General features: G+C 47.2%; 2 protein-coding genes across 8 annotated transcripts in view; both read left to right on the top strand.

Annotated features, from left to right (window-relative positions):
* The window catches only part of MBNL3 (muscleblind like splicing regulator 3), an 89,706-nt gene extending 81,358 nt beyond the window's left edge, over positions 1-8,348 (top strand). For all 6 annotated transcript variants that reach the window (XR_002441551.1, XM_021406179.1, XM_021406181.1 and 3 more), the window contains one exon: positions 458-8,348. The gene's annotated coding sequence lies outside the window, so the exon portion shown is untranslated. The remainder of the gene's footprint in view (positions 1-457) is intronic.
* Positions 18,295-27,450, top strand: RAP2C (RAP2C, member of RAS oncogene family). Of its 2 annotated transcripts, XM_021406184.1 has the most exons (4): positions 18,295-18,413; positions 18,501-18,891; positions 20,589-20,908; positions 25,028-27,450. In XM_021406184.1, exons 2-3 carry the CDS (start codon positions 18,619-18,621, stop codon positions 20,865-20,867), a joined length of 552 nt encoding a protein of 183 aa, XP_021261859.1. In that variant the 5' UTR covers positions 18,295-18,413; positions 18,501-18,618; the 3' UTR covers positions 20,868-20,908; positions 25,028-27,450. The 2 variants fall into 2 exon arrangements, with proteins under 2 accessions (XP_021261859.1, XP_021261858.1); XM_021406183.1 differs by having other exon boundaries at positions 18,356-18,891.

The following is a 27,555-nucleotide window of genomic DNA, read 5'->3' as shown; positions in this document are numbered from 1 at the left end:
ACCTGAGCACAGGGATTTTGTGTCTGATTCGCCTTTGGCTCCCTGGGATTAGATTTTAATGTGAGTATCTGTGGTTGCCTTCAGAGCAAACAGGAGGCAGCAGCAGTCAGGGATTCCTCTGGCCCTCTCATCAGTCGCTCTCTACCTGCCATCTTGTCTCACAGATTAGATTGTTATTCTCCCACCTCTCCTTTTCACAAATTGTTTTGTCAGCATGTGTGAAGCACGCTGGAAATGGAAAGCCCTAAGTGCAGATTAAAGAGGATGCCAAGTGTGTTATTAGCAATTTCACCCCACGTCAGAAAATTAAGGGAATAAAACATTTTCTCTCCACGGCATACTGATAGCAACCTCAAAGGCAATGCAATGAGGATGTAGATGCATCTTAGTAGAATGACTTCTCCGAAAAGAAATATCTATCTGACATCTCACTCTTTGTTTTCTCTTTCCCTTGCAGCAGACCATGTTGAAATTCTGAACCGTAAAATTACGGAGCACCAGGACTTCTTGGTGGGAAGCTGCGCATGGCCTTTCTGTATATATCCCCTCTTCCCTTCTATCATTCTTTACCACCTCTACAGTAAGCCTGTTGCAGCCTACATGTTAACCAAAAACTGATCAATGGGAATGTCAAAAAAAAGAAAAAAAAAAAAAAAAAAAGAAAAAAAAAAAAGCACTATAGAAACAATTAACAAACAGCGCTCTGTTATATGAGATATACAAGTAGAAAATTATAATAGACTTTTATAACACATTACTTTAACACACTTAATCATTTTATGACTACCATCCTGATAAGTGCATCTGCACAGCGGACTGTTGGTTTACTGTATACTATCGATGGATAAATGTTTGTCTTGTTTTTAAAGTGTTATCTTACTGTTTTGTTTACATCATAGTCTATTGATTTGTTTTAAAGTGTACATCATTATCAAGTATACTCAATACCATTTTTTCATTATTGTTATGTCTTAAGTTTTCATATACTGTAGGTTTTATGGAGTTTTGTTTGTTTTTTACTAAAAATGTTATCGTGGGAAACAGGAATTATGTGCTTGAAAAACACGACGCAGGAATGTTCTGCCCTTTTCTGGATTTTGCTGTTCATGTCAGCTAAAGTTGTTTGCGTTAAATGCTCCTTTTATCATTTAAAATTTGCCTTCAGATACTCTCCAAATTTTTAGTACAAATGGTATGGAAGGCCGGCTGTGATTTTGGTCCAGTTCAGAGTATTTCTTTAAATACAGTGAGCTGATTCTGGAAACTAAAGGCAAAAAAAGAGAAAAGACAAAAACCCACTCTCAGTAAGGGGATAGGAAAGATTGGCTCAGAACATGGTAAGCCTCACAGAATTTCTGCAGTTCTGTTGTGTGTTGAAGTGCATTCTCAGCTGCAAAAGGCGCACAATCTTTCTTGCTTTTCTCATGGTGCAGTGGAAAGTAATAGGTGGATGAGCGAGATGTTTTCCTTCGGGCATTTGCATTGGAGAGGAACAGATGCCAGCTGTGAGCTACAAAGCATGTAACTGGAGTAGGCCCATCACCATGGCTTAGCCCAAGCTGGGTAGTACCGTGCCCATGAGCTTCTCTTCACTAAGTGTGCTGAAACATTTCAGCCTGAAATCTAGTGACCCATCCTGAAGTTTTGTCAGCATGCACCAGATCTTTAATCACCACTGTCCATGACTTGGCGATTTTCCCCAAGATTTCTGGCCCTTTAAAGCAACCACGGCAGTAACAAACCAGAAAAAATCCTACCGTACATAAACATTCGTTTTAACGGGGTTCCTAGAGGTTGGTGGGTGTAGTTTGGCACCTTCTACTTGATCAAGACTGATTTTGTCACACAACAAGGGCTAGTTCTCAATACCTCCTTGTCATGCGCATGAATAAAGCAGCGCCCTGCCCACGCACCCTGGGCAGCACTGCCTGGCGTTGTGCTGCTTTGCTGAACAATCTGGCTACACAGAATGCATTCCAATTTGAGAACGCAGCTAAATTCATCCCTGCTATAGCTCTGTACTATCACTGGCATCATGGAAGAGATGGATTTGCTCCATGAACTCCATAAAAATATGAAGGAGAAAGAATCATTATTAAGGCCAAGCGACGGGCGAGTTCTTAGTGTCCTGCTGCCCTGAGCTTACAGTGGTTTTGTGGGGTGCCAGACTGTGACAAGCAGATTCCATTTTCTTTCCCAAGTTCCTTAATCTTGGTTAGAGAATGTCCTTCTGTGGGTGCAGATGCTTTGATAGGCATGTATCTACGTGGACCACAAGGGACAGAGGGGCAGGCATGGCACAACAGGTGCGGCCCAGGACAGGCTCCGACCACCAGCGGGTGGAGAAGTATTCACTGCAAGCGCCTTTGAAGGGTCCAGCTCCGAAAGGCCTCGAGCCAGAAGGAATCTTTCCATTCATTTCAGCAGGCTTTGAACCTAACCCTGAAAGAGGGGAAAAAAACCCATGCAACCCCAACCCTCAGCCATGCACCTCGTGTTTTGGCAGTCGCTCGTGTCCTTGGATGTTTCCCAGCCATCAGCATTCAAAAGCAGACAGTGTTGCCTGAAATTAGTGGCTGTCGTTTATATTGGCTACCGCCTACCTGTTCTTTTAACCACTGAGTTTCTGTTTCCCAAAACCATAACATTGTTAGTGGAAAAAGTGGATTTGAGTACTTCCTGTTTGAAATTATTTGTGTATCAAAATGGGTTTTGCACAACCTGTGCCAGTGCCTCAACAAAGAACAGAGCTGATCTTCTTAAGCCAGAAAGGATGCATTCAAGCTTGTATGGCTTTATGAGTTAAAGGAGGTTGGAACTTTTTCAGTGCTAAATGGATTTTTGTATATCTTGACACTTTGATGTAACCTCCTATTTTATTTATCTACTTAAACATCTGGCATAGATGTGCATAGAATGTAAACCTAGAATACAGCTGTTTTCACGTCACATTTAAAGCACTGAAAAAAAAAGCGTTTAAGGATTATTTTTTATTAAAGAGGTCCAATGAGGGATGTTCAGGGTAGTTATATTAGGTGCCACAACAGTTTTTATATTGCTGGCAAATTTAGCGTTAATTTGTAAATGAGTTTAAGGAAAGAAAAGCTTGAAGCACTAAACTTCACCAAATTCAAAACAATCTCGGCAAAAATGCCATTTGAGGTAGCACTATTGAAACTAGTTGTGCAATGACTTGCTCTAATTTTCTTTGTTCAAGAAAGAAAAAAAAAAAAAAAACCAGTCGCCAGACTATAAATTTCCTAAATAGACTCTTACAAAGTCACCGAGCTAGTTAGTGACTCTAAACAAATGTCATAAAAGCATGAATATCATCCTTTATTTGACAAGAGATGTATGTAAGTTTGTTTAAATCAATATAATTTTAGTGACATTTTTATAAGCTTCCCACTTTCCATGAACCTATATTTTTTATTTATCCAAAGTTATTTCTCTTTGTCCATTTCTCTCAGCCTTATGCAAACAATATGCAAGAAATGCTGAAACTTGGATAAAACGGGTCATGCAGAGGGAAAATGAAAGCTGAGATTGATCATTTTCACGCAAAAGGTTGTTAGTAGTTTCAATAAAAGTACTACTACTAAACTGTAACATAAGCAGACAATAAAAGAGGGATTTAAAATAAAATGGATTCATAAAACTATTAAGATTATTTTTGTTAAATACAGTGTTTTTAGTAATTTGGAACACGATTTCGCAATCGACCGTGTTGTTTTTTGGGCTTTTTTTTTTTTTTTTTTTTTTTTTTGTACTTTTTTTTTGCATCGTGATGTCCTAGAAACCGTTACCTCCCAGGGCAGCCCGCGCCGGCCCCGCTCCTGAACGCTGCGCGGCGCTCTGTGCGGCCTGCTGCGGTGCGGGCGGGCCGGCCGCGCTCTCGGTGACCCACAGGCAAGGCCGCAGAGCTGCGCATCCCTGCAGCGGGCTCCTCCTGGCCCTCAGCCCGCAGCCCTCATCCCATAGCCCACGTCCAGCCGGGCGGCCCGGAGCTGCGGGAGCGTCAGGGCAGCGCTGGAGATGGGTACGTGTCTCTTGTAGGTGCGGCCGGTGGGATCAGGAGAGGCGTGTGTCGGATGAGAGGTCTTCTCCGCCTTGCAGGCTCCTTGCTGACGCGGTAGGGTAGCTCTAGGACACGCTAGTACGCAGTGATTGAGAAACTGGAGTCCTCGTTGGGTTTTGGTTTTGATCCCTTGTACATTTCACACACACGAAAACGGAAAAAGGTGAAATTTATGAGGAAAATCTAATTTCCCATTCCTGTTGAATGGATTTAGTTTGATATTGACCTGATTTTACCATGTGCCTGTTGAAGGCCTTAGAGTATATACTGTATGTTAAAGACTGTAATAACTTTAAAAAAAGAATAGTTGCTAGCCTAATTCAAATGTAAATATAGCTCCAACACATTGTTACTGGGCTACAACGCATTAATCCACGTCATGTATTTTCATTTCTTTACCATTAGTTCGTAAGGTTTTCATTATTGCTTTTTTGATATCTTTAGTAACGAATGAATTTAATTTTGAAGGAGAGTTAGAGAAAGTTTAAAGCTTTTCATACGTGTGTTCAACCCGTTTAGTTCTCTTCTAAACCAACACTGAAGCATGGTAAGGTATAGAATGCAGTCCATAACTAGTCTGTATAGTTTACAGTTTAAGAACAAAATTAACTTTGTATGTAACTCCTACAATGATAGATTCATTGTTAACTAATTATATTAAGTTGTTGTTGCTATGGCAACAAAACTACAACATGGCTACCTTTGTATACGTTATTTGTGAGATTTTCACATGTAAATTAAAAGTGATGTGTAACAGTATGAGCTTGTTAAAGGTACAGTTCGATACTGTCAGATAAAGAGATGACTGAATATTTTTAAAATCCCAAAGTCCCATGTGAGCGCTGAATCGGTGTCTGTACGTCACTTTTTCAGTCGAGAAGTTTACAACACATGGATTTAGAGTCAGGTTTTATAGCTTGTAGAAATTGTTGTGTGGCAAGGGTTATTCCACAGTATTTTACCTTCGACAACGCGACGGGCTGTATGGGGACGTAGCGACTGGTCGTTCCTTCATTTCACATTCATTGCCATTGTGGGAATTCCCAATTCATCCCTCTCAGTACTGTAGCTCCGCTTTCAATTTTCTGTTGGTTTTGTTTTGTTTTTTTTTTTTTTATTCCTGAAATTGAACACTCGCGTGATTATGTTACGATCAGGGCTAAATAATTACAGCGTGTAACTATTTTAATACTAATTTATATCAGCAAAAACTGTACATAAGAAAAAAAAATATTGTGGAATGACCCCGTAACAGTGTTGAAGATACCAATATGCTGCAGTTAAACTGATTCAGTTAGTGTACGAATGTGTGAGACACACCTTTTTTGCACTTATGTACATAGTCCACGAAAGAAATCCTTGGAACTTATTTTGAATATAAAAAGTCTGTAATAATACAGGAAAAGTTTGTAAAAGAGATAGGTATTACTAAGGCTTTGAAAAGGAGGAGTTTTTTGCTATAAAACTTATCTGAAAGCATGATGTTGCTTTGCTGTTGTAAAAGCTTTGTAGTTTGCCATAGCTTATTATACAGCAGACTGATACCAGGTCAGCTCCAACCTGCAGCACAGAGAAATGGGAAACAGTGCTTAATTAATTAGTAAGGTCACTAGCAAAGATTTTGTTTTTAATCAGCCTGCATTTCCAAACACACCCAAGGTCACGTTTGTGATGCTTTGCTTTCTCGGTGAATCCTGTTGGGACCGGTATGTCGGTGGTGGCACACACCCAACTTTCCTAGCACCTCATCCTGTTTGTGGCTGGAAGTGTTTATCTGTTGTGGGTGACGGTCGTGGCAGTGTTGGAAATCCCAGGGGGATTTCGAACTGTTGCCGCTTGCTGGGTTTTGTGTGTGTGGTTTTGTGTTTTTCTCACCGTTTCGGGGCAAGCTAACGAAACTGAGCGGCTGAAAAGCAGTGGAGGGCTGGGAGTTGTTTCAGATGGTCTTGGGATGACTTTCTCCTCCGGTGCCGCTGCCTTAATGCTCATCTGAGAGAGTTAAAGGCCTGCTGGCAGGGGAAGCAGTGCTGCTGTGGCTGTATGGCAGCGCGGTGCCTCTGCTGGGTGCAGCCTCCGCTGCCTTGCTGTGCGAAGGGAGCACCGCCCTGTCCCCAGCCAGGGAGGGCTGGTGCTTCCAGGAGCTGCTGGCCCTGTGCCCCCATCCCGGCCCAGGCTTCCCCTGGTTCTCCAGGGCTGCCAAGCTGCATGGAGGTGGTGAGAGGCTGCCCACTGCTGAGTGTTAGGAATGCTGGGCAAAGCCCTGTGCCCTTGCTGGACCAGGTGATGCTCTCATATGCAAGCTTGGTTGTCCTTTTGCTCCCTGCGTGTTGCTTTCCCTAATGAAATATTAGCTGCGACAGAGAAAACAGAAGATGAATGATGTAAAAGATCCATTCCCTGCAGCAGATTGCTGATTCCCAGCAGCTCTGGGTCCCCGGGCTCTCTGTTCTCTTCCCATTCCTGCCCTGCTGGTTGCACTGCAGTGCTCTGCAGCACTGGGTGAGGTGCGGGGAAGCTGGGAGGCCTGCATCAACCCGCTTCTTTTTTGATCAGAACTAGTGTATTTTTTTGCAGTACCCATGCCTCAGATTTGCTTTGGAGAATCCTCATGTCCCTGTGCCCTCCCCTGCCCACCTCGGCGCTCTGGGCACCGCTGCTGGCATCCCAGACATTGCTCCCTTCACGTTGTCCATGAATGTCCCCTGCCCAGCCCATAATTCACCTCGTGATTCATTTGAACGCACGGTTTGCTGAGTCAGAGCCTGAGCATCGTGTGGTCCCAGTGTCTTTAAAGGGGAAAGAAATCAGATGCTGTCTCTTTGCGTGTGCGTTACAATAACGTAGATTTTAATATGAAATAATCAGCTAATTCCAGCCACCGTGCTATTAAAGCTTCCCTTTACTGTAATCGCTTTTTGTAATCAAGCTCCTTCTCATTTCTAGGATTACAAGAAAAAAAATATTTTGCACTATGTGAAATGAATCATAGACGGTAAACTTCTTTTGCTTGGGGATACGATCACGACAACACTGCTAAATCTTTGCTAGTGATCTCTACTGACATCTCTATCATCAAAAATAACTCTATGCCTCTCAAACAAGATACTTAAACATGCAAAAATAACACAACTGTTAAATAACACAAAGTTATTTTTCCAAACACACAACAGAGAGAATTACCTGACACTGAATTACAAGGTTCCAGTTCTTTATTACTGTACACAGATGCTATTTGATAGTGGTGGAAGCCAAATGATTTTGTTGCCATGGCTTTTGTATCCTAGCAGATGAGGGGATGATAAGACCATTCTTAGATTGGGTTATGGGATTTATTATTATTTCTTTTTCCTTTCCAATGAGCTTTCTTTTAATTATATTTTTATTTCACATCATGAAAATGAAACGAAGCTCCCCGTGCTCCTGATCATGTCACCTGACCACGGATCGCTTTTTTCTTCTGTATAAGTAGAGAATTGTGTTCTAGGCAATCACAGAAATCAAACAGAGAACGTTCTCCAAAATGGTTGACTTTTAATTTAAGTATATACAAACACTTATACCGTACTGTGTGAAGTAGATATTTGAAGCAATTCTTCTTTTCATAGGCATTTCTGGTACAACGTTAAGAGAAACATTAGGTATCCATTTAATGGTATAGTTTAGCATATATACAAACAACTACAGTTAGCCCTGTGGCATTGTAAGAAATGAAATACCATCAGATTCAGACAGGCATAGGCTAATGCAGTGTTTCAGTTCCATAACACGATAGTTCATTCCCTCAACTGCTACCAACAGGGTGTACGCTTGGAATTTCTTTTTCTTTTCGCCACGTTATATTGCTGTAGTGCCTGTACGTGCTTTAGAACTGTGCATAATGCTACTCATTTTAGTATGTTACTTCTATATTGTTATTGTTTATTTTTTTGATCTTTTAATAAAGTGTATAAAATTCTTGGTTATGTTTTTTATGGATCCATATCTACGCATTAATAGGAGTTTAAGAACTTTTCGAGTTCCAGTTTATTAGTCCCGATCTTTAAAGGTTCCGATGTAAAAAAAAAAAAAATAATGACGAATGGATTTGATTCAATGTTATATCTAAAGTGTAGAACAACAGAATAAATTTCTTTCCAGAAAATACCTTCAGTATTTTGAATTCTGTAGCCGGTGCCTCCTCTTTCCTGGATGCATCGGGCCTGTCCTATTAAAGTTACTAACGCAAGAAAGAAGTTTGTATTTTAGAGAAATAAAAGCAAAACTTTCCAGATGCTGCCTTCTGGTTTCTCTCGTGCCTTAGACCCTCTGAGACACGCTGGCGTGTTGTGTTTGTTTTGTGCTTGCCCACGCTTCCTTTCTAACCCTGCCTGTGTGCGATTAGGGAGGAGATCAGAGCTGCGCGTTTGAAGATAACCGTGCAGAAGAAACTGAACGTAATTCAAAGGCCCGCAGCTTTTGTAGCACGGTGATGTGTGTATTCATTTTTCTCTTTCAGCAGTTGTGTCAAATATTGTTTTGAACATCCCGGTGCAGTAACACGGCGGTAATCTCCCCTTGGCAGTGTGCTGGGTTCCTAGAGTCTCCTCCAAGCACGGTGCTGCCTGTGGGTCTGACACCTTGGCTGCACCCGGCTCCTGGCTGCTCCCTTGGCAGAGCTGCTGACCGCCGCTGCTCGTTTGTCCCTTCTGAGTGCTGAGCAGGGTTTGAGGTGAGAGCATTGTTCGGCGTCATCTTGGCTCCGTGGTCACCACCTCCCTGCCGGCGGCACTGATGTAAAGGGGCTTTTACCCCGACACTGGCTCCATGTCGCTACTTGCTTCCTGGAAGCGTTTGCCTCCGTGTGTGCTTGGGGTCCACTCTGCCAGCTCGGTGACACTGGGGCCGCGTCCTCCTGGGTGGCTCAGCAGGAGCTGCTCCGCACCCACTGGAAGCGCCTCTTCCTCAGCCGCCACCAAACGCAGCCTCAGTCTTGGCTGGGAATGGCCCCAGGTGCGGGACGGGGCTGCAGGGCTGCTCCATCTCTGCGAGCTCTGCCCTGCACACCGATCAGGCCCGGCTGGAGGCACCGAGCCCCGCAGAGCAGCTTTGGCAGGACAGGCTCTCAGCAGCTGGAGGAGACTTCGGGAAGCCCATGAGGATGCGGAAAACTCTGATCTTTCATATCTGTCCTATTTCGGTCTTAGCACCCAGGCTGCTGCAAGACAAGTGACACGAGATTATGGGAGACGAGATCTGTGCAACAGGAGGTTGCAGTGCCAGCACAAGGGAGTGCAGCAATGGATTGTTGGCCATTTCTCCTTGGTGCCTTGATTGACTTAATGACCCAACCCAAAAGCAGGTTTGCTGCAGCTCCTGGGCAGCGTGTGTGTCTGCATGCCAGGCCTGGGACAGCATCTGCCTGGTGTCCTGCATCGTAGCGTGGGAGAGCACGCAAACTGTTCCTGCATTTCACATGCAGCGTGCAAGCTGCGTGGACAGCAAGGCTCTCCATTCCCAAAGGTGTTCAAGAATCCACTGCCAGGGAAAAACAGGAGCTTGAAAGTGAACGTTGGGTTCCTGGTCTCTGGAGCAGTGCTCCCACGCCGGCCCCGCTGCTCCCCATCGCCTTTAGTAGGACGTGCTGTCGACTTTGAGAGAAGACAGACCAAGACGAGGACAACTTATATAACTGTTCCTTTTTCATCAGCCTGTTTCCCTGTCTTCTCCTTGCAGGTTAATTGACTCTATTTGTGTGTCAGGGCCACTTAGATTTTTTTCTATAAATGACTCCTTCCTAATCTGATGGCACAGTTACGTGTCTGAATTGTTTCTGAAAGCGAAGAACAACAGGGAAAACTGAAACTTCTGAGCAGTGAATGTTTTGGTGTTCCAGTAATGGTGTGGGACCTTTCCTAATGTGTACTGGTTTCATTCCCAACTTTCCTCTGCTTTTCTTTCTCTGCTTGCCAACGCTGTTCTGGTTGGAGAAGCTCGAGACTTCGGGCTGATAAACCTCACTGGGTTTAAATGTATGGGCCCATCTGCCAGAGAGGCTGGTGCACCCACAGCTCTTCAAGGAGTGCAAACCGAGCTCATCTCAGGGTGTCTGTGGGCTCCCAGCCCTGCAGGAGGGAGCTGCACCAGCCCAGCACGGCCCATCCCTGCCAGCTCGGGTACAGCAGCGCTGGGATTTGGGTTGGGAAGGAGGGAAAAGGAGGCCAGAAGAAGCGAGCAGGCAGTGCTCCTTGCCGGTGAGCCCCGACTGCTCGTGTGCAGTTGATTGTCTTGAGCTGGGACAGCGCTTTATGGATGAAGTTGGATTGAAGAACCCAAGCACACCATCCATGATACTGTATTTATGGCAAGTGTCATTTGGAAATACAACAGCACCCGGCCTATCTGTCTTCCTCTCTGCTAGGGCATGGTTGTGGGGGAAAGCCAAGTTTAATAAAAATCTCCATTTAGCTCTTTGGCTGTCAAAGCTTCAGTGGGAAACGTGGGGAAAATAGCTATTTTTCAGGGTTTGCTCCATATTCAGATGGGCCCCTGTGGTCCAAAGGCAGACAGTTTTTACTCAATCTGGACTTAGTGCTGGATAAATAGATCACTTTGATCTATTTGTTAGAAGGAAAAGGAGGATGGAGAAAGAAACATTTGGCTAATCCCCAGTGAGTTGTGGATTTAAAATATCCTCTCCAGTAAAAGCAGCCAGTTAACCCTTCCACTCGGAGCAAGCTGCAGCCTGAGGAACAGCCCCGTGCTCTCAATTTTATGCTGATTTTATGCTGTGATCGCTGTCAATGGACCAGTTTGTCCCTCCTAGCCCATGTGGGTCCGTCCCCGGAGAGCATCTCCCCAAAAGACGATCCCTGTGAAAGGCCTGGAAAGGCCCTGGGCTGTGTGAGGGCAGAGGGACCTTCCTGAAGAAGGAAAGAGCTGCAGCCCAAATGCCATGCAGATGGGCTTGAAAGAGCAGGCGCTCCTCGAGGCCGGGCCGGACTGGGCTGGGAGATCTTTGCTGCAAATGCCTTTGCCCTTTCCTCCTCGCTGTGCCTTTTGCAGGGTGTTTCTGCCAGCTGATGCAGCAACAGCAGCTGTCCTCTCCCTACTGTTGCTGCTGCCCTTGTCCAGGATCTGGAGGTGTAAATCCAGCTCGGGATGATGGCACAGCAGCTGCCGCAGCGAGGAGCACCGCAGCCGTGCAGGAGGGCACGATGCTGCACTGTCACCGTGAATTTCTTCGGAGCCACGCCTGGGTTGTGCAGAGGTATTTCCGCTTCGCTCCATGGTGCATGTAAATTATTTGCTCGTAACTGTTATCTGCGCCATCCCAAAGGAGCTGCTGCCGCCTTCCTGTCCTCTGTAGCCACCGTGTTCTTGAATCCTGTGTTTATAATCAATGCAGCTACTGCTTTAATGCTTTATGCCGCCATAATTCAGCTGATCTCAGTGGTGTGGTTTCTGCTGCAGCGCCTGTGTGCGGGCTCTGGCTGGCCCAGTCTCCCCTGCTATGCGCCATGTCCCTGCCAGCTGCCCCAATTCTGCCCCATATCTGCAGTGCCTGGAAGGGCTCCTAATGTGAGCAGCTCCTGGTGAAAGCCCCGGGATGCAGGGAGGGATGAGTGTTTGTGCCCCCTCAGAGCAGCAGTTGGGCCCTTCCCTCAGCCAGACCAGGGCTCAGGGGCTTGCTTTGCACCAGGGGATATGCCACTGCCCCACTGGCCCCAGGCCCTGCTCCATCACCTCTTCTACTTTCTTCCCTCTCTTTGCTAGGAAGCGTCTCATAGTTCGGTGACCTCAGGTTGAGATAATCCTCTGCCCTCTGTGCCAATGCCAAAGCAGCACAGCTCCCTCAAGGAGAGTGGGGCAGGCTGGGGGACTTGGAGGGGCCAGGGGATGCCGATGATGACTTCGGACTCGAGGCTTATCCAGGATGGACCAGCCCTGCTCACTCTGCATTAGCACATCCGAGCTGCCAAGGGCACTCCTCCTCCATGCAGCTGCAGAGGCTACTGTGAGTATTAAATTGATTGCATCATTCAAACGGGGTCACCCAGCTTGTGCCAAAGCTTGGAGTGGGGAATTTAAGAGCCTGCCTAAAGCAGGGCAGCTAATTGCAGGGGCTGACCCCTTGTAAAGCAGCTGGCCCTGTGCGCATCACTCTGTGCCCTCGCTCCTGCACAGCTGAGCTGAACAAGAGGCAGCAGCACCCACCTGGCCATGCTTTGGGCTGTCTCTCCTGGTGAGGATGAGTCCCTGGAAGACTTTTTAATTCCCACTCTGAGGGTGGGGCTGTAGCTGGATTTGGACAGCATGGGCCACGCTGGGGAGAAAGTGGACTGCAATCATCCTCCCATGCTCTTGCCCCTCTGCCAGCTTTGCTCAATTATGGGAAATCCTTTAAGCTTTTGCATTAGTGCTGTATTTAGGTCTGAACTGTATTAAGACTTGGTACGGGGGAAGCAGAGTCGGATTTCTCACTTAACAAAGAATGTTTTAAAGGTGTTTGTCACCATGGCCCCACCGCTGCCAGCCCGGTGGCTGGGGCACAATGGGTGCTGCAGGAGGTGAAGGTACTTGCTGCCTCCTTGGCTGGCTGCGCCTGGCCCTGGCAGAGCCAGCCTCCCTCCCTCCCTCCTGCAAGGCTGCTGGGCTGGCAGGAGGCCCATCCTGCTGACAATAAATGTGTCATCAGGATGCAAACAGAGATAATGAGTCACGAACACCCACCACTAGGCAGCCCAATCCTGGCACAGCGCTGCAGGGCAGGAGCAGAGGGAACAGGGCTGCTCCAGCCCACACTGCCTCTTCCAACCTCTGTGCTGGGGTGATCAGGCAGGAAGGTTTTCCTATTTGCAGCATTATCGCTCTGCACCATGAGGACACAAAATGAGGGAGCGTCCCTCCCACCTGGGCCTGCTGTAAGGCTCCTGGCAGTGCTGGCCTGGGGCTGGGGAGGCAGCTCTGCTCCTCTTGTCCAGTGTGGGGACATGGCAGTCCCCTGTGTCCCTTCCTGCTGGTGCCACCTCAGTCCTGCTGGCTGCAAGTGGACAGCTAGGCAAGTATGGGACCATGTGTCCCCCATGTGCAAGTGGCTGGGCCAGATCAGGGCATGCTGGCAGCAGCAAGAGAAGCCTCCCAGGTTCCCATGTGCGTGCTCACTAGGCTGTACTTTTTGAAAAAAAGCAGGCAACAAGTTGTGGCTGCAAAAGCAACCTCAGCACGCTCCCAAAACTTCCCCGAACTCCTCAGGAATGGACCTAGCCCAGGGCAGAGATCTGCCTGATGGAAGCTTATATTTTCCATCCACTTAGGAGGCACACAGGGACAAAATCCCTTCACCCCATCCCACTGACCAGCAGCTTCAGCCAGGTTGCAGAGGTTGGGCAACAAGGCATCAGTGGATACTGGAACCAAACTCAAAGCTAAGCCACTAATTGCCTTTTATGCACCTCTAATTGCTACTGGAGCTGCTGCCGCTCTTCGTGGTGTGATGTCCATTCCCATTCACTGCAAAGCACTGGATAATAGAGGATAATTTTCTTCCAAGAGAACATGCATGAATTTATGTCAAACAGGTATAATGTGGAAAGAGCTCATGTTTAAATGATCAGAGCATAGTGGTGGTGCAAGGTATGAAGTCTAGATACAGAGGGATTAGAAACCCTCCACAGGAAAAAAAAAAAAAAAAAAGAAAGAAAAAGCAAGAGACTTGCAAAATGGTAAGAGAATGGAGAAGAATTTAACATGGGAGTAAATACTGGGGGAAAAAAAAAAGGAAAAGCAGGAGATGAGAAAAGCCTTGGGGATGAGGCAGGTGTGCCACATCACGGAGAGCTCCCAGTCCATGCAGAAGGATGAGCCCAGCATCTCAGATCTGTATCCCCAAACCTCCTGGGCCGTCCAGCTGTACTAGCAGATGGGCCCCACTGGGACGAGGGAAATGCGAGTGTGCTGGGGCAGGAGAAGGGGCTCAGCCCAAGCAGGGACAGGGGTTTAAGATCTGCACCTGCTTCTAGGTCTGCTGCAGCACAGAGGTGAGAGGATCCTTTCCCTGGTGCCCGGGCTCACCTGGGGGCTGCCAACAGCACGGTGCCTGTGGGCCCCTGACCACGGCTGTTTTCCTGCAGGGCTTCGTCTGCCTGTCCACCTGCAGGGTCAGCCAGGCAGCTGGCTGCACTGGAGGCTGAGGGGGAGTGCTGGCCCTGCCAGAGCATGTTCGCTTTCATCAGCCCGCGGTTTGATCTTCTCCAGACTGTGCGAATTAGGGAATTCTTTGAGATGCCGAAGCGCTGCTCTGCAGAACTGGAGCAGCCAGCAGCCCCTCGCTGCTGAGGGCAGGGACACAGCTGGGCTTGGACCACTGGCTTTTATCCTCAAAATGAACTCGAGCAAGTTCATAAAGTGCACAACAAAAGACTGACACGGACAGCTACGACAGAGACCTGGTGAGCCCTCAGCAGCGCAGCGAGTCCCACTGAGCATCTCGATGGTCCCTGCTGCTTTTCATCCTGGCTGGCAAATACTAATTCTGTTTTTTAAGACAAGAAATGAGCTGCTTTGCAACTCCATCCCATTTGAATTCTCCAGTGAGGCTTCAAGGAGCTTCCCCATCTTCAAGCCCAAGGCTCCAGGCCAAGCTCTGGGAGCAACATGGCTCTGAGGACCCTTGGTTTGGCAAGCAGTTCTGAGGCCAGGGGCTCTGGGGCCTGCTGGCCCACCTCCCCACATCGGGTGCCACTAGATCTCCAGGCAGTTGCTGTCAGGGCACCGTGCAGCTCCTGGCTGTTGCCTGGCTTGTCTCCAGGCAGGCAGGTGCAGCTTCCAGGGGAGCTGACAGTTTTGGCAAGGAGGAGGCACAGCTCGGCGCCATCGCCCTCCCTTGCCAGGAAGGCTGATAAAGCGTCTTGTAATGAGATTGCTGCGTTCTCACTTCGCAGGCAGTTTTGTTAGCTTTTGCAAATGCCGTCTGGGGAGAATCTCTGTCTGTCTGGACATTGCTTGCAGCTCTGCCAATACACTTAGAGTCATAGAATCATATAATATCCTGAGTTGGAAGGGACCCATCAGGATTATCTAGTCCCGTGTCTGGCCCCACACAGGACCACCCAAAATTCAAGCCCCGCGTCTGAGAGCATTGTCCAAACACTTCTCAAATCCCACCGACTCGGTGCCACAACCGCTTCCTTGGGGAGACTGTTCCACGCCTGACCATCCTCTCAGCAAAGAACCTAATACCCAGCCTGAACCTCCTCCATCCCTTGGGACTGCATGAAGAAAGATGTCTCTTCTTCATGAGGACTGGAGGATGGGAAAGAGAAGCTTACATCCCAGCCCGTTCCCTGCCTCCTCCTTCCAGAGAGTCACATGCAGTGTGCTGACCCAGCGACACGCACAAGAACTCTCTGCTCACTTTGCTGCACGTGCATATCCTCAGCTGTGGCTGGAAAAAAAGCGGTGAGTGTGAAGGAGAGTGCACAGGAATGGGGCACGGCATGCAGTGTTTTCCCACATCCCCATTTGGGTTGAATTTTAGTTTTTTTTTTCTCCCTGCAAATGGGAATAAATCAGAGAGTTTCACTCTAATTGATTGTTAGCTGCTTCATTCTGCTATTGCATTTCATGCACAAGTTTGCACACTGCTGTAGCATTTGAAATGTAATTGCTGCGGGAATATGATTAAAAAAGGGAAACCCATGGTATTTTGCAAGCACTCTTCTCTTAGGTGTCAGTTTCAAATTGCTTTATTTTCACAAGTCTTCAATATATCTTGACAGTATGTTTACCTTCCTCCACCTTTCTTTTCAGTTAGGGTTTGAAACAACAAGTTTGGTTTATTTGTTCGCTATTGCCTTCAGGCTTTTGAGCCCTAGAGAGGCATATTTCCAGCTTTACTCCATGACAGTGCTAGCTGGAAGCCTCTCTATGAAAGAAAGAGAGAGGCTGTCACATGTGTTGGTGATTTGCCACGGGAAAGTCTGAGGCCATCCCCATCCCATCAGCTTTGGGGAAGTTGGTGGAAGCTGGTGCTAGTGAGAGCGAGCCACGCTGCCATCGCAAGGGGTGCGGGGGATCTGGGGAGGCAAGCGGGACTGGGATTGTCCTCAGAAATCCCAGTTACCTCCTTGTGCCATCTGTAACACAGTGCATCCCCAGAACCAGTAATTACTTTGGAGAAATCTCTTTTCTTAAGGTGCAAGCAAAGTGATAGGTAAAAGCAGCCTAAGAGAAACAAGAAATTTTGGAGGAAAGTCCTCAGAACTTGCCTCTGAGTCATCTCCATGTTGGCTGGAGAAGCTGGCAAAGAAGAAAAGTATCTCTGCAGGTAGTGCTGCTGCAAAAGCCCAGAATTAGGAGGCTCAGCCAGGTGAACACGCCCAGCCCCTAAGACATATCTCATCGTACTCTGAAAGAGCTGAAACAGAAAGCCGTTTTTATGATTATGGGGTTGGTGAAGAAATGACACAAGGTCTTAAGCTTCTTGTGCTTATATTCACACATATTATGTACTCAGCTAGAGAGTAATTTAGGTGAAATCCTGGCTATCCCTGCTGGATCAGCCTCCGCTCAGCCACCTGCTGCAGGCTCGCTGGCAGAAGGGCCTGGTGCAGAGCTCAGGCAGAGGCAGTGAGTCACAGCCGCCTGTGGTCGGAGTAATTGCATCCTGCAGAGGCAGCGGCAGCAGCTGGGCACTGCTCGCGCTTTGTCTGGTGAGGACGTAGCGGTACCCCTGCCATGAGAGGTGCTCCGGGCACTCTCCCCCCCTCCAGAGCCTGGGCTGCTTCTCTCTGGACTTCAGGACAGGGCAGGGCGCTGCCCTCCAGCTCCCTGCAGGACGCGGTGCTGTGCAGGAGCTGCCTCTCCCGTTCGTGAAATGGGGATTGCAATTAGTCCTGGCCCTTGCTCGTGCCATCTGTCCGTTCCCCGAACATCCCTGCAGGATCTGTGTCTTAGCAGGTTAATTTAATAACCCCCTGCTTTATTGTTGCTGGCCGTGGGCATGGCACGGCGCAGCTGAGTACGTCAACAGCACAGAGCAGGAATCAGATCCTGCCCAGATGCTCATTTAGGTTTGTTTTGCTGAGGGAGCACGAACCCTCCCGTGGGCCGAGCCCTGCGTCGTTCTCCTTGCCAGGAGCTGGGGAAATAGCAGCGGTGGAGATTAAACCAGGCCATAAGCCCAGGAGTGCTGCACCTCAGAGGTATGGCGAGGTGAGGACAGCACGGGAGCAGCAGAAGGGCACTGCTGGCTGGAGGTGACCGCGTGGCACAGGGCTTGGCCACTGACAGCAGCAGCAGCCATTCTTATCTGGAGCATCACCAGCAATCTTTGTGGCTCCAGACCATGGCAGCGTACGGCCCGGTGACACAGCCCAGTGACACAGCCCAGTGACACAGCCCCGTGCACCAACCTAGGGAACAACTCGCTTTAAGGATAACGAGCAACAGCGTGCACGTCGACCTCGACCTTTCGTACAGACATAACACGTAAAGCATCAAGTGCTACGAGCTGGGAAGTAAAATTCCAGAGACCCCAAGCTGATCTCGATTATTGGACCCGGAGGAAGAATCCAAGCCCCATTGCCTCCACACGCCTTTCTTTTCCCTCGGGCCTGCCCAGCGCTGCCTCTTTGCCCCAGCCCCGCTTCATTCCTCCACCCGTCGCACAAAGGAGCGGCAGCGCCACAAAGACACGCACACAAGGAACCTAAGTGACCGTGTAATCTCATTATTGTAACCCTCATCCTCCCTTTCCCCTTTTCTCCCTCCCTCCCTGTTTGTCGCCCATTGTGTCGCGGTTCGAACCGGACGGCAGCTCTCGGCCAGCGAACAAATAACGCTCTTCATGCACACAGCCGCACGGCGGCCAGACTGCCTCCCGGGCTGGGCGCGGAGCTCCCCTGCTGACCCCTGGCGCCCGCAGCCCAGCGGGAGCCGCAGCCGGGCACGGCGCCCCGGGGCACAGCTCTTTGTGCCGCGGCTCAAGGGCAGCTCGGCGCCACGGCGACCGCACGCGGCCCCGGGGCGGCACCGCCCCGACGCGAGGCCCGGCCCCGAGCTCCCCTCCGCCGCCGCCATCTCGGGGCGGTTCCACGGTGCAACACGCAAAGCGGTCCCCCGTGCGGCGAGCGGGGCGCCTCGGTGCCTCACCCAAACCCGTCCCCCCTCCCCCCGCACCCACCGCCTCGGTGCCGCGCCCGAACCCGTCCCCTTTCGGCGCGGTGACGTCAGACGCCGAGGGGCGGGACGATCGCGGCCGGAAGTGACCCGCGCAGAGCGGCGGGGAGGGGCGCGCTTCCGGTGCCGCAGCGTAACCCTTCCGGGCGGGGCTGGTCGCTGCCGGGCGGTTCCCGCGGTACGATGGAGTGAGGCGCGGCGGTAAGCGGCGGGGCCGGGCCGCAGCGCGCCGCACCGGGCCCTAACGGCTGTCTCTCCCCTTCAGGCCGGCGCGGGAGCAGCGGGGCCTCGCCCTTCTCCTCAGGCGGGCCGGGGCTATGCGAGGGCCGCGCTGCCGCCTGCCCTAGGCCCGGGCCCGGCGGGGGAGCGGAGAGCGGGGCCCGATGCGGGAGTACAAGGTGGTGGTGCTGGGCAGCGGGGGGGTGGGGAAGTCCGCCCTGACGGTGCAGTTCGTCACCGGGACCTTCATCGAGAAGTACGACCCCACCATCGAGGACTTCTACCGCAAAGAGATCGAGGTGGACTCGTCCCCATCGGTGCTGGAGATCCTGGACACGGCGGGCACCGAGCAGTTCGCCTCCATGCGCGACCTCTACATCAAAAACGGGCAGGGCTTCATCCTCGTCTACAGCCTGGTCAATCAGCAGTCCTTCCAGGTAACCGGGCCGAGGGGACCCCGAGCCCCGCGCTGCTGAAGGCGCTGTGCTCAGCAGGAAGTGTGGGCTCGGCCTTCCTCTGAGAGAGCCGAGCTGAGCGCGCCCAGGGCCCCGCTCGCTGTGCGGGTGCTTCTCGGGGTGCCTCCATTGTGGAGGCCCACGCAGTGCTGGAGAACAATGCCCCGCTCCCACTTCCCTGTTAGAAATGTTTTGGCAATCCCCTTTTGCGAGGAGATCACTCGATATTAAAACCAACACTTCCTTTTTTTTTTTTTTTTTTTTTGGGTCCGTCTTCTTAAAAGGCGTTTTTCTTCGTGCTGCTTTTGAAGAGAGAATTATGGCTCTTCAGTTAAGACTTGCTAAATCAGCTGCTATTTTCCCCCCCCCCCCCCCCCCCCCCAAATCATGTTTCTGTCCAGCATGAGCTTGGTGCTCTCGCAGCGTGGGTGGTGTGCTGAAGAGAAGCAAGCCATATGGGATAACGCGTGGCTCTGGATCTCATTCCTGCTACTAAAACTCTTGAAAAATGGAAGCGTCTCAGCCAGCGACTGGGCTAAGCTGCCTTTAGGATTGAGGCTTTATTTGAAGGGAAATGTGCATTTAGCAGTGCTGCATACAATGCAGGGCTCTGCAACTGCTGTGTTGGCTTTGGTGGTTTACGAATTGGGTGTTTTCCAGCTTGGAGAAACCTCACACACCCCCACTGAAGCAGGATGTCTGCTTCTGTGAGGGCTCAGTTTTATCTTAGCAGAGGGTTCCTTGTAGCCAAGTACGAGCTGCAGACATGCTCCCTTTGGAAAACAAGGATGTTGGGATGCTTCTCCTTTCATTTTCACATATTTGGGGGACCAGCGACTCCCCACTATTCAAGGAATGTCCATGCAGTTAGTAATCCACCCTGTTAATATTTAGTTCTTCTTATCTGTCTGCAACATGTTTGCTGCAAAGCCTGTAGGTGTAAACCACTCTACAGTTCTTTTACACAGTAGTGACTTCAAACGCTTAATTGCTTTGTCTCAGAACTATGCAAGAATTTGTAGAACTTAGTGGCTGGCACTGATAGTGACTTAAAACAGTCAGGGGGCAGAGGAGGCTGAGTCAGACCTGAAAGTGTAAACTCCTGATGTTAGCTCAGGCTTGAATAAATGCATCTCTAGGTAATGCAATCTTCTTGCAGCATCTGATTTGGTTACTTAACATGTGATTAAACTTGTTCACAGTGAATTATTTTAAGCGTTCCACAAGTGAGAAGACTATTTAAATTATTGGCTTTCTCAAGCTGTAAACTAAACACAAACTTCCTAGTGGGTTGTGTGGTGGTGTGATATTGCTCGTGGTACAGGTTTGCTGTCATTAGACTTGAGACAGTTCAGAAAACTGAAATCAACATTTTCAAAGCAAAGCAGCTGCACTGTGTCTTCCTCCAGCTCAACTGAAAGGCTCCCTGAGATTGTGTTTTTATGGCCGTATTTTATGAAATGTAAGCATAGTTTGTGTAAAATTAAATATATCTATTAAAGGTGGGTGTAGAACTTCCTGTGAGTTCTAGATCCACATGGTTACGAATTTAATAAATCTTGGAAATGTTTTCGATATTCAGTAGCATGTGATGGTTGGTTAAATGTGCTTCTGTAGTGGTTATATAGCGATTTCATATGATTACTTGCACGTACTAACTGCTTGGATTGTTTGATCAGGACATCAAGCCAATGAGGGACCAGATTGTCCGGGTGAAGAGATACGAGAAAGTTCCTCTGATCCTAGTGGGGAATAAAGTGGATCTGGAGTCGGAGAGAGAGGTGTTGTCTGCAGAAGGCAGAGCTCTGGCTCAGGAGTGGGGCTGTCCCTTCATGGAGACGTCAGCCAAGAGCAAAACAATGGTGGATGAACTGTTTGCTGAGATCGTCAGGCAAATGAACTATGCCTCCCTGCCTGAAAAACAAGATCAGTGTTGTACAACTTGCATCGTCCAGTGAGAGAAGTTAAGAAAAACCTCAGTCATGGCCATACAGAGCAGGTTGGTTGAACAGTCGTAACTAACTGAAGCGTGTAAACACACTCTTTAAGTAAGATAAAATGTGCCAAGGAGTCTGAAATGAAGTAGAATAACTTTGGAGGTGGCTTTCCTCCGAAAGAGCTGGAAGCTCCTGGATTCTGTTGCACATGAGTACTTGAGTCACGGGGACTTGTTGCCTCACTGCTGTAAGGTTCCTTCAGGGAACGCTGCCTTTGCTTGTAGCAATTTTGTAGTACAACAAAGCTCATGATCTCATCTGTACCTGTTTTGACTGTCAGCTGTGTATTGGATGTTACTGTATCCTTCATAATGTTTTTGTGATGTTTCAGTGGGATTCTTCATTGCGTTTGGTATCTGAATTGTTTTCATGTTAGCGTGAATTACCTTGGAACTGAATAGAATTATATTTGCCAGGCTTCTCACTAATTGTACTGAGAAGAATTTGAGCTTGCTTAAGAAAAAAAAAACGTTCAGAAACTGAATGTACTTAGAGTCTTATCAGTGGAATAAGTTTAAGAGAAATACCCTGAGCTGTGAGGAGTGGCTTGAAGCCCACATGTACTAGTCAAGGACGTGTACAAAGTGTTCTTCATCTAAAGACTCCTGAGCAGAGGATACATGATAAAATGGCCTCCCGAGGCCTGACTCTGCTTTCCCAGTGACTCATAAGAGGTGTGGCAAGAGTACAGTGTTCAGAGGGGACCCTGAAGTAAAGCTTCACTGGTCTTGAGTATTGCTTTCGTTCTTCTGCAAGGCCCTTCCCGTGCATGGTCATCTTCCTGTACCACACCTTGCCTTTTGTCCAGCCATGTCAGTGCCTCAGCTCCTCCCGTGAAAGCAGCACTCTCAGTCCTGTGCAAGGTGCTTCTGTGACTCCCTCCTCTCTTTTCCTCATTGCTGCTGTGAGTGTGGTTTCACCACCAGTTCAAACCCCTGTGGCTGGAAGAGGCCCTCTCTGTGCAGCCAGCTGGTCTGTCAGACCCGCAGTTGTCTGCTGCATCTGACTCTGCAAACAACTTGATGTAATCTGGAAGGGCAAGTGCAGAGATGAAGGAGGACTTGAAAATTCAGGGGAAAGAACTGCCTCTCTTGACAGCTACACTGATTAAAGCTTAGGTTCTGACTGCCGTGTTAGTAACTCAAGTCAAAGGAGCTTCTTGTGTCTGAGTGACAAGAGTGAAAACAGGTTATTACTGGAAGCTTTGGACTATGTATCCTCTTTAATCTTGAGCGTAAGGTCAGAGAGTGAAGTCTCAAAGCTTGTCTTTGAGATTGTTATCAAGTGCTTTGTGGATGTAAAATTTTAGATACTGATGACCCTAGTACTCTCTTACTAAAGACAGCACGGTATTTTTATCTCTAGTTCTGTGAAGTAAGGAAAGGCTGCTGTCACCGTGTAAGACGTCTGTACGGGTTCAAGGTTTGCTTGCTGAAAGGAAAGCAAACTGTTTGTATTGGGGCAGAGAAAAATACAAAACAAGTGCTCCAGGGTTAATATCCAGGACCGCTCATAGTAATGCAGTTTCAGCAAGTTCTAAGACAGCTTCACAAATAAGAGTATCCCTTAAGGTGTTGGGCCAAAAGTCAAGGCAGGCTGTTGGGTTACTAGTGGTTCACCTTGTGCACATTGCTGTCTTCAACTCTGACAAAACCAGGTGTGTTATCCATGAAATTTGTCCTTCTAGAGTTGGTTACTTCTAAGAGAAGCTTCTGTGTAACCGAGCCAGTTTGGAACATGACATTAAATGCCAAGTTTAGTTTTAAAGGTGAGAGGGAACAGGGCCATGTGTTATCCCTTTGAATCCTTCTAGGCTATGCCTGATTAGGATGAGTTTTCTAAGCAGAGCATGCTCTTGCTTTGGAATAAAGATCTGTGTTCTTATCTCTTTGTTATCCCTTAAAACAGAGGATCCTAAGTTCCTGTGGTATGGCTTTCTTCTTCATTCTTCCGCGCTCAAGAAGTCACATAAAACCATTAGCATCAAAATACTTCTTTGCTTCTGGGAGATGCTGCTTCTGTCCAATATCTCTCACTTCAGCCTCACATTTTTGGGATGTTTTCTTATTTCTGGCTCCCCTTCGATCGTTGCTCTTTGATTGAGTTACGGGTAGGATCTTGTTAACTCTGCCGCCTGGTAATTAATGTCTTACGTGCTCTAGGTTAGGAGAGCTGCTGATGGTGTCTTCTGATAACTGTAATCTGCTCTGTAGAGATAAATGTTCTGTGATCCAAGGGACAAGCACTGCTTCTCAAACGTCTGCTTGAGCAGTGGCCCCTCCTAGGTAAAATAAAGCCAGGGAAGTTAGAACAGCTGTCTTAAAAACCCGTGTGTAAGAAACGGACTTGAGCTGTGGCTCTGTCCTGTCATCACCTCTGCAGCGTGTGAGCTGCCAGTGTCTGGGTGCTGTCTTTGGTGTGGACCAGTTAGTCAGCTCGGGGTGAAGCACACGGAGGCGGTTTGTGTTTCTACATCTTTGAGGAACTTGAGGGAGGGGGTGAGTGTATTTGCTGCTCCTAGTCACATCTAAGGCTGTTTCAGTATCAGTTTTAACTGGTGGTTATCACTTATGTCTGTTTGGTTGATATCTCCACCTATCTGTTGAGGTGTCGAGTAGGACATTGCGTAGGTTCTTTAACCATATTTTTTGAGTAACGTGTCTTTGAGTTACTGTTCCAGGCAGCCTTTGGTGAAATGAAGGCTGGAACACATACATACTCAGAATAAGCCGTAGTTCCTTTTAAAATATGTGTTCTTGCATCTTGTTTCCCTCCCTGCCCTGCTGCTGCAGTGGTCTTCTGTCATCTCGTTCTTGCATTCAGAGATGTGAGATTCCCAGCAGCTGCTCCCTGTTGCTCACTCCAGCATTTCTCTCGAATTTTCAGTATGACAGTGTTTCATGTTTTACATCTTCTTTGACATACAGTACCTGTTGTTGAAGGTCTTCTGTAGAGGCACTGAACAGATTGAGAACACTTAATGTTGAGGTAGACTGATCCTGCTTAGTGATTTCTACCCCCTCCGTTCGTGGCTAACTGACATTACCAAGTGCTGAAAGAAGAGTACTCCTTTAGGGATTAAATCTGAACGCATGCTGTCTTCTGTGACACAGACAAATGCATCTTACCAGGTTGTTTAGCATCCCCCACCCCCCTCTGCCTGCTCACGGAAGAGAGCTGTAGGAGTGTCATGGGCAAGTAAAGCCAGACAGGTGCTAAGTGGTGCTAACTGTAGTAAATAAGGTCAAATGGAAAGATGAAAAACCTAAACTGGGTGTTCCCTGACTTGCAAACACACGGATGCTGGAAGAGCATTTTGAGGAAGCTGTTACTTGCTTCTTATTACTGTGCCCTGTGATTCTTTGCTGGCCACAGTGCTGGGTTTAGGTGAAGTTTTGAGATGGATCGAATCCTGGTAGGATGAAGAGCAGCACTGCAAATGGTTTGCCTCCTGCGCTCTAAGCAAAGGTGAAAGATGTATTAAGCAGGTCTCATGCACCACTACCAAAAGCTAAATGCTCTTGGACTTGGTTTGGTTTTAATATTTTTCCAACTGTACCGGGACCCTCCCCATCCAAAACCCACGAACATCAGAAATACAGACATGCCTTGGGCAGTGCTGATGAAGCTTTTTTGTGTTTGATTGAGATCAGCAGCGCACGGTTCTGCCTTGCTGTGAAGCTGTCTTGAGAAATGTTTAGGGTTTTCTTGGCAGTAATTTAGGGGAGCTGAGTGCTCGGATGTCAAAAGCCCATCAGCTGGCTCACCTGCCTGCTCCCAGAGCTTGCACACTGTGCCTTTGCTTTGTGTTGCTCAGTGCTTTAGGGCCTCCTCGCCACCAAGCCCAGTATCTGCATCACTCTAGAGGAGAACCGAAGTTCCCTTAGCTGTTTGAGATCTTTAAAAACAGTTTAGTGTCCCTTAGGGGCAGCTGTTAGGAAGCGAATGGTTCTTGTTACCTGCATGCCTCTTACGGTACCAGAATTAGAGGAAAAGAACTTCAAGAATGCCACTGTGTAAAGTACTGCTTTGGAGCTTAGTTCCATGCTGTGAAAGCAGCTGTGTTCACTTTGAATATGTATTGCATATGATTTTCATTGCTTATTTTGTTTAAATTTCAGATAAAACTCAGAGGAAACTTGCACAGATGCTGCTTTGGAGAACTTTCAGCCCAGGTTGCAGAGCTGAGCCTTGGTAAACCTGTCTCTATTACAGCACATTGCCATACATCTAAGTGCATAAGGTTGGTGGCCTCCAGGATCCACACACCTTAATCAGAATGCTTAGCATGTTTACCATAAGTTTAAAATCTGTTCTTTATCTATCAGTCCTTTTATAGCTTTCTAAGTTCATATAATGGCTAATATGCAAGAGTTCATTTTTAATATTTTAATTGATTTCTTTAATCAATTTCTGAACTTGTATTTATTAAATACTTAAACTCAGTATTACCTACTCAATGCCTTTTAAAAGAGAGTTTTAATGGAGAGTAAATTGAGCCTTAAACAAATGGTTACTTCTGTATATTACCTCGCATCAGTGCTTATTTCTCTTGGCAAGGTTTTCTCCTCCGATGTAGCCGGTCGTTCTTTGAGACTTTTTGTTTACGTGTGACAGTGTCATGAAAAGATACCGAGGGCTCCTCTGTTGTATGGATGTCGTATCCCTTTTCTTGGCAAGTGCAGCTGTGATACAGTTTGTCACCGGTCTGATTTGACGCTAGGCATCTCTTGGAATGGGATGTGAAGTCTCCAGCTGATGCTTTTTTTTTTGCGCAGTCGTGGGTTTCTTTAAACTCAAAAACCCAACCGTTGTAGCATTGAAACGTGGCAGCGCTCTTTTCCGTCTACTGAGTTTCTCAACTTGCTTGTTTACAAGTAGCTTCTCGATGCCTTTGAAAAGGGATAATGTGTCCTTCACAATGGGCTGCGTGCCTGGTCGGGGCAGCTCGGCTTTGCCTGGCACAGCAAGCGACATCTGGTAGACCTCTGCACATGTAAATCTAATGCAAATACGATCACTTTACATTTTATAGTTCCTAATATTTGTCTTTCTGAATAATATTTTAAAGCAATATTTGTTAAAAGTTTTTTTCTTGCACTGTCACCAATTGCTTTTTAGTTTTGTTTCCCGATTAAACAAGTTTAATAGTAGAGACAAGTTGGTGTAACAAGGGGAAAAGCACCGGGTTTCAGTGATACTAACTGCAAGCGTGCTTTAAACAGCCATTGCCTTCCATATTGTTTACCTGATCAACATTTTCTCTGAATACTTGAAAATCTTAACAATAACACAGGTATAAAGAGCAGAATGAAAATGTACAAAGAGCAGATGAAACCGTTGTGTTCAGTTTTATTAACATGTTGCATACATGAGAGCTTTTTCTAGCAGTGGTTTAAAATGTGTGATGATTTTTTTTTTTTTTGGCAGAAGTTTAATAACTGCAGCTCACCTACTGCACCAAAGTTCTAGGTTTTTAGGAGCCCAGCTTTAGTCATTTGAACATGCTTCTAGAAATGTACATTCTTTCCCTGTAATAGCTAAATACCTTCGAGAAAAGCTCCAGTAAAAGCAGTGATGGATATGTGAGGTTAAGCAGTTTCAAACTCACAAAATGTATTGTGGATGATGGCATTTGAACCAATAAAGGATCACCAGTACTCACCATTAATGTGTTTTATTGGTAATGACGCAGGCTGACTTTACAGCGTTTAGCAGGGATACAGATTCTGAGTCTGCATTCACGTTGAATTTGAATCCTGAAAAGAAGAGAAGACCAGGTTTTCTGCTTGGGTATCAAAACACCTGATATTTTCTTGTGGGGTTACTTGAAATTTTTTTTTTTTCCCCTGTTCGTACAAACTTCATAAACAGGCTGAGGCTAATATTTAGGTTTGCACTTTAATATCAAAATTAAACCAAACCTTGTACTCAGAGTAGGTTTTTTTTTTTAAAGTGGTGGTTGTTGATCTTTTTTGTAGGTTGTAAGGAAGTGATAGGAAATGAAAGTAACTCATCAAGATCTTAGCTTTCCTTTGTCTGAGGGGGAAAAAAGTTGGTCGATATTAATCAGTGGTTCATTTCTATGGGTAGTTATCAGAGCAGCGTTCATTTTCATTGACCTCAGCCAAAAAAAAAAAAGAAGAAAAAAGAAAAAAAAAAAAAAAAGAAAAACCTTTGAACTTGAACTTGAACTAGCTTAGAGTGACAGGACTGGGAGGACGAGAGATGGTTGCTTCAGCACACTTTGGGGGGAAAAGGGACCAAAAGTTATTTTAGGCTTCCTCAATAGATTGCATGTGAAGTTGCTTATTAGAGTAAGAGGCTAATAAATGAAATATGTATCGTCTTTACTATGGCATCTGTTTAGGAGTTGTTCAAATCACTGCAGTAGGGCTCTACAAATACAAATGTAACCTAACATCATGTATCTAATGTACTGTATCTTTATCAGTGATAGGTGAAATCTGGAATAACAAGTGCAAAAACGGAACAATTACCTATAATGCTTTGTAAAAAAAAAAAAAAAGAAAAGTTTTTTCCAGTAGAAATCATTCTTGTCATTTTGTAAGACAACCCTACGGTCCACCTGTTTGTAACTTTTTTTAATAAAATAGATACCTGTATTACCAAACTGGGGTGACTGGTC

The sequence above is a fragment of the Numida meleagris genome, chromosome 8 (assembly GCF_002078875.1).
Source record: "Numida meleagris isolate 19003 breed g44 Domestic line chromosome 8, NumMel1.0, whole genome shotgun sequence".
Lineage (NCBI taxonomy): Eukaryota > Metazoa > Chordata > Aves > Galliformes > Numididae > Numida > Numida meleagris.
This window is presented reverse-complemented; position numbering and strand designations above follow the sequence as displayed.